Source organism: Protomyctophum parallelum (genome assembly GCF_964188405.1).
Source record: "Protomyctophum parallelum genome assembly, chromosome: 20".
Taxonomy (NCBI): Eukaryota; Metazoa; Chordata; class Actinopteri; order Myctophiformes; family Myctophidae; genus Protomyctophum; species Protomyctophum parallelum.
The window spans coordinates 1,393,594-1,401,093 of NC_139718.1; the positions used below are offsets into that span (position 1 = coordinate 1,393,594).

At 43.1% G+C, this 7,500-nt stretch overlaps 1 protein-coding gene across 1 annotated transcript in view; it reads right to left on the bottom strand.

Annotated features, from left to right (window-relative positions):
• Nucleotides 1-7,500, bottom strand: part of LOC310878255 (amine sulfotransferase-like) — a gene marked incomplete at its 5' end in the record, with an annotated part of 29,699 nt that overhangs the window by 4,076 nt on the left and 18,123 nt on the right. Inside the window, one exon of the mRNA XM_083792478.1 lies at nucleotides 2,041-2,246. Within this exon, the coding sequence (XP_083648604.1) occupies nucleotides 2,041-2,246 (206 nt within the window). The remainder of the gene's footprint in view (nucleotides 1-2,040; nucleotides 2,247-7,500) is intronic.

The following is a 7,500-nucleotide window of genomic DNA, read 5'->3' on the forward strand; positions in this document are numbered from 1 at the left end:
TTCCCGTAATTTACAGGGGCCAGTTTGGAACAGTATCAGTATCTAGCAGGGGTCGGCAACCCAAGATGTTGAATGAGCCATTTTCGACCAAAAAAATTAATTCAAAATCTATCTGGAGCCGCAACATTTTTTTAGCCATAAAATGCTTATATAATGAAGACAAAAGGGCTGCAAGTGGATATTAGCCTATCTATCAAAATAAAAAGTGCGCTATGGTTTAACTTTCATTACGGGCCCGTTCGGAAATAGCGCACTGAGCGCACTGTGCAATGCAAACTAATATAGGCGAGTGCGCTCCCGGTGCGCATTTCCGAACGCAGTCAACGCACCCTCCATTATTATGCCATGTTTTTTGCATTGTGTTCTTACCCGTTTAATGTGATTTCTGTGTGTGGACATCGCTGGAGAGCTTCTCAACACTGGGCACGTAAAATGTCACTTTAATCTTCACACACAACTGCGCAGGCTCTCATCGGTGAGGCGTGTGCGGTATTTGGATTTAATGTAGTTCATGTTTGAGAATATCTGCTCACAACGTTACTCCACAAATACTCCAAATATTCCATGTTTTCCACACAAGTGTGTCGTGTTTTGGGAGGTTTACAATATCGGTATTTGCCTGTATGCTTAATCTGCAGTGACAAACTATCAAACAATAAAAAAGTAACGTTGAAAGACATTTCCAGGGAAAGCATGCTAAGTTTGCATGAATGAGAGAAAGAGGGCTGTTGCAGTCACAGAACTGCTGAAGAAAGCAGAAGGGAGCAAAGTCAGCAAACTATAACTTTTAAGAAGTGGATCGCAATCATCGCAGCTTTAAACTCCACCACTGCTGGCTGCTGCTATAGTTTCGTTGCAACACGGGAGATAATACAACGTCTATATGACTCCTTCATATACTGTAGTCACCGTCTGTGAACGGCTTGCCACGTTTTATTTATTGTTTGATAAGTTTGTCACTGCAGATTTAGCCATGGTGCGTCATGGCAACTGCAGCCTGTTTTATGCAATCGCTACATTTACATTGTAAACGTGTACATAAACATTCAGATTCCAAATATAAAGTACTCGCCACGTGTGCCACTGGTGTTAGAATGTTGCTGGTACAGCGATTAGCATTTCTGCATCCCGCGTTGTTTAATAAAAAGCATTTTTATCCGAGCTGTTATTTTGCCATTGGCTTTCAACTACGCGCCCCCAACCGGTGTGCAACTGTGGATTTCCCAACCCCGTTTGAGACAAGTAGCCGGGGCGCTCGGATAAAAATGCTTTTTATTAAACAACGCGGGATGCAGCAATGCTAATCACTGTACCAGCAAATTTCTAACCCCCGTGGCACATGTGGCGAGGACCTTATATTTGAAATCGGAATGTTTATATACACGTTTGGACTGCGATTGCGTAAAACAGGCTGCTGTTGCGTCATGGGATACTGCAGATTAAGCATACAGGCAATCCATCTTCTGCATTGGCTGTGAAGGCATAAGCGTCTGTCCACGAATTGTTAAATCCTCTGTTTTCGTCGGCTATCTTTCTTTTTCTCCCTGTAGATGTAGAAGCCATAGCGTAGCAGGCACCAGCCTCACACACACCCACCGGTTTGTTTATAATAGTGTCAGGCGCGCAGCATGCGAGTGTGTCGCATGCTATGACGCGAATTTTAGTTGACATTATTGAAACTTAATATTTATTCTACACATTTTTACAAAATTGGGAAACTTAAGAATGTTTCTGTCACGTTTTGCCTCCTACAGAAACCATAAATGAAAAATAAAAATGTGAAAAAATAAACATTTATACATTTTCATCGATTTTTTTGTAATGCTACAGAGAGCCACCAGGGGAGTGCTCAAGAGCCGCATGCGGCTCTAGAGCCGCCGGTTGCCGACCCCTGGTATCTAGTGTGTGTGTGTGTGTGCGTGTGTGCGTGCATCGTGCGTGCGTGCGTGTGTTCGTGCGTGTGTGCGTGCGTGCGTGCGTGTGCGTGCGTGTGTTCGTGTGTGCGTGTGTGTGTGCGTGCGCGCGGACGGGAAGCGAAACCTTTGCCTTCTTGCGCTGCAGCCCACTGGGCATGACGTGCTGGTGCAGGTGACTACAGAAGAGGCGCGGGGAGCGCTGGGAGTTGTAGTCCAGTCCCTTGTACTGGTACTCCAACCAGGGCATCCACTGGAAGGTGGTTTTGTCTTTCATCTCCGGGAAGTCCTCCTGGAAGATGAGGGTGACGATGCGCTGCGTCCACACCGTGCCTGTAGAGGGAGACAGAGGGAAGATGAGCTGTGACGATGCGCTGCGTCCACACCGTGCCTGTAGAGGGAGACAGAGAGAAGATGAGGTGACGATGCGCTGCGTCCACACCGTGCCTGTAGAGGGAGACAGAGAGAAGATGAGCTGTGACGATGCGCTGCGTCCACACCGTGCCTGTAGAGGGAGACAGAGAGAAGATGAGCTGTGACGACGCGCTGCGTCCACACCGTGCCTTTAGAGGGAGACAGAGAGAAGATGAGCTGTGACGATGCGCTGCGTCCACACCGTGCCTTTAGGGGGAGACAGAGAGAAGATGAGGTGACGATGCGCTGCGTCCACACCGTGCCTGTAGAGGGAGACAGAGAGAAGATGAGCTGTGACGACGCGCTGCGTCCACACCGTGCCTGTAGAGGGAGACAGAGAGAAGATGAGCTGTGACGATGCGCTGCGTCCACACCCTGCCTGTAGAGGGAGACAGAGAGAAGATGAGCTGTGACGACGCGCTGCGTCCACACCGTGCCTGTAGAGGGAGACAGAGAGAAGATGAGCTGTGACGACGCGCTGCGTCCACACCGTGCCTGTAGAGGGAGACAGAGAGAAGATGAGGGTGACGATGCGCTGCGTCCACACCGTGCCTGTAGAGGGAGACAGAGAGAAGATGAGCTGTGACGATGCGCTGCGTCCACACCGTGCCTTTAGGGGGAGACAGAGATCCAATTATTGATTGATTGATTGATTTATTAACCCATTCTGACCTGAGATCAGATTCATACGAGGTTTCCACTGGACACACACTGGTCTGATTAACCCCGTTCTGACCTGAGATCAGATTCATACGAGGTTTCCACTGGGACACACACTGGTCTGATTAACCCTGTTCTGACCTGAGATCAGATTCATACGAGGTTTCCACTGGGACACACACTGGTCTGATTAACCCATTCTGACCTGAGATCAGATTCATACGAGGTTTCCACTGGACACACACTGGTCTGATTAACCCCATTCTGACCTGAGATCAGATTCATACGAGGTTTCCACTGGACACACACACACTGGTCTGATGAACCCATTCTGACCTGAGATCAGATTCATACGAGGTTTCCACTGGACACACACACTGGTCTGATGAACCCATTCTGACCTGAGATCAGATTCTAAAAAATGTCAGTCGCTCTTCGATTTTTCATAAAATAGCAGACCTACAAGCTCGTATCGCGCCACTCGGTGGCGCGATATGAGCTTGTAGATCTGCTATTTTTCAATAGCTAAAGCATAACATGATGCTAACACCAGAATGGGTTCCCGTACAGAATGGGTTAACAGTTTGCAGAATTACAGTAACAATTCAAGCACAACTCAATACAAACAAAACTGTTAACTGTAAGTGGACGACCCCATAAAGCATTACACTTGTTTACAAGAGGGTCCACCATGTTCAATTCATCATAACATTTAGAGACGTATACGAATATACAGAAACAGAAATGCAAAAAGCAACATATAGTTCAGTCAGACCCTGACCCTTATCCCTAAAATAATTGGACATTTCTTTAATTTGAATTTAAATTTCGTTTTTTCAGAAGCAGCACATGGATGCCCATTGAAGCCTGCAGTGTTGTTTTCGTCGACTAAAACTAAGACGAGAAATGTTCGTCGACTACCTTTTTTCACTGACGAAAACTAAATGGAAACTAAATTAAAACTATGCTATGGTGACTAAAACTAAGACTAAATATACTGACAATTTCGTCAACAAATAAAAACTAGACTAAAATGTTAGGAAGGGACTAGTGGACAAGAGATCCAGTATAAGTCATTTTACACTTGGTTGCATGCTGAAAATAGCAGATCTAAAAGCTCACGTTGTGATTTTGTAGATCGTCTATTTTCAGCAAGTGTAAAAACACTCATTACGACGGCATCAAGGCCCGCCAAAATACATTTTAGTCGACTAAATCAACTGTAGATTTAGTCGACTAAAATCTTATGACATTTAGTCGACTAAAACTAGACTAACACTAATACATTCCAGGTGACTAAAATGTGACTAAAACTAAATGAAGTTTCAGTCCAAAGACTAATGACTAAAACTAAAATAGAAATTTGCTGCCAAAAACAACACTGACTTCCACTATAGGCCAATTAAGGCCCAAAGACATGTCGTCTCAAACCAAAATAGACCTTTCATGATGGCTGGAGGCAGCTAGACAACAACATGGAGACTGAATAAGATATGGAATCTGAACCTATAGCGTCAGGAAATCCATAATATAAATATGATAAAATGATATAAAGGATAATACAGGGCTGAGGTGATTAGAGGCACGTGGATGGTGGCATGACGTTAATGATGATAAAGGAGAAGAACCCGGAGTAAACAGGCAGTAAAATGATGATATGAAGACTGAAGAGTGAGGTGGCAATATGAATGACCTACGTGTATATGACCTTGACATGTAAACAATTATAGATCAACGCACACAATTGATGGTCGAGGCATTAGTCTGAATAAAACAATAACACACACACACACACACACACACACACACACACACACACACACACACACACACACAGAAAAATAGCAGATCTACAAGATCATAGCGCTACGAGCTCGTAGGTCTGCTATTTTTTGAAGAATCGTGAAAAGTGACATGAAAGTGTTTGAGAACGACTTGACATAGAAAAACAGCTTTTTCAAGAAAACAGTCAGGATTTAGAAGACATTTGCAGAATGGTTCCCACAGGTCAAAATGGCTTCAATAGCATGGAGGAAAACAGAGCCCAAAGTCTCCTCTGTGAGTGTTACCGTCCTTAACCCATTCTGACCCGAGATCAGATTCATACGAGGTTTCCACTGGACACACACTGGTCTGATTAACCCCATTCTGACCTGAGATCAGATTCATACGAGGTTTCCACTGGACACAACACTGGTCTGATGAACCCATTCTGACCTGAGATCAGATTCCTACGAGGTTTCCACTGGACACACACTGGTCTGATTAACCCATTCTGACCTGAGATCAGATTCATACGAGGTTTCCACTGTACACACACTGGTCTGATTAACCCCATTCTGACCTGAGATCAGATTCATACGAGGTTTCCACTGGACACACACTGCTCTGATTAAACTCTTCCGGTGAAGTCTGCGTCCTTCGCAAATACAATTATCCATGCAGGAAAATCCATGAATCCACAAATGGAAATAAAGTTATCTTTATCCAGTGGTTTATATCCAATAATACAAAAAAAGAGAAATACCTAGCTACATGTTTAAGCATTTATTTAATGTGTACATGTCTTCTGTGGACTAACATTACACCTAGCTACATGTTTAAGCATTTATTTCATATTTACATGTCTTCTGTGGTCTCTAACATTACACCTATAGCTACATGTTTAAGCATTTATTTAATGTTTACATGTCTTCTGTGGTCTCTAACATTACACCTATAGCTACATGTTTAAGCATTTATTTCATATTTACATGTCTTCTGTGGTCTCTAACATTACACTTATAGCTACATGTTTAAGCATTTATTTCATATTTACATGTCTTCTGTGGACTAACATTACACCTAGCTACATGTTTAAGCATTTATTTCATATTTACATGTCTTCTGTGGTCTCTAACATTACACCTAGCTACATGTTTAAGCATTTATTTCATATTTACATGTCTTCTGTGGTCTCTAACATTACACCTATAGCTACATGTTTAAGCATTTATTTCATATTTACATGTCTTCTGTGGTCTATAACATTACACCTAGCTACATGTTTAAGCATTTATTTCATATTTACATGTCTTCTGTGGTCTCTAACATTACACCTATAGCTACATGTTTAAGCATTTATTTCATATTTACATGTCTTCTGTGGTCTCTAACATTACACCTAGCTACATGTTTAAGCATTTATTTCATATTTACATGTCGATTTCAGCTCTGGCACTTCAATTTCAGACATGCTCTAGTATGTGAAGAGTCCTCCTGTGATATTAACTCATTTTGGGGAAAAACTAAAAAATAATAATTCTCAAATCTGGTCACATTTCATCATGACTTTTCACAGAGAAACAAAACAATAGATTTCATGGGGGGGCAATTATATATTATCATAGACTCCACAGAGACAAATATTGCACGTTTTACTACAACAACACGTGATCTAATCTGGCCTCAGCGGTCTCAGACGACACCACGCTGCATAAACATATTGATAACCATGTCTACTACTGTATCAGAGGGCCTGACTGTAAGCATATTGATAACCATGTCTACTACTGTATCAGAGGGCCTGACTGTACGTACAGTATGATATGAGACCACAGCGTGTTCCTGCTCATTGTGTTCTTCTCATGGTTTCCATAATCTATAGCAGGACGTCATAGATCTACTGTCATGCTGCATATTGATCAGTGGTGGAAAGTAACTAAGTGCTTTTACTTAAGTACTGTACTTAAGTACAATTTTGAAGCATTTGTACTTTGCTTGAGTATTTCCAATGTCCAGTACTTGTACTTCCACTCCACTACATCTCAGAGACAACATTGTTACTTTTACTTTTACTCGATTAGAAAACATTAACCACATTTTTTCATAAAACATGTAGAATGTTCAGAGGCCTCAGGTCTCAACCTTTTACATCTAAAAAGCATTACTTTATGCTTTATGCTCAGGTCTCAACCCGTTGTCATCTAAAAAGCATTACTTTATGCTTTGGCTATTCAAACATTACATATCATGGCCTAAAGTCACGTGCTATGAGCTTGTAGATCTGCTATTGTTTTTTTCTTTGAATATATTAAAGGGAAAATGTTACACTCCAATCTCTGCTCCTGGGGGGGGGGGGGGGGGGGGCTGTCCCTTCAGGGCGGGGCTTAGAATAGTATAAAAAGGGGCTGTCCAAGTACTTTGTTCAAACCACCACCCGAGGCCAGACGGACACTGAACCACCAGAGAGGATCTCCTGAACACTGAATCCATCCTCACCACCAGAGAGAGAGAGGATCTCCTGGACACTGAATCCACCCCCACCACCAGAGAGAGAGAGGATCTCCTGAACACTGAATCCATCCTCACCACCAGAGAGAGAGAGGATCTCCTGAACACTGAATCCATCCTCACCACCAGAGAGAGAGAGGATCTCCTGGACACTGAATCCATCCACACCACCAGAGACAGAGAGGATCTCCTGGACACTGAATCCATCCACACCACCAGAGACAGAGAGGATCTCCTGGAC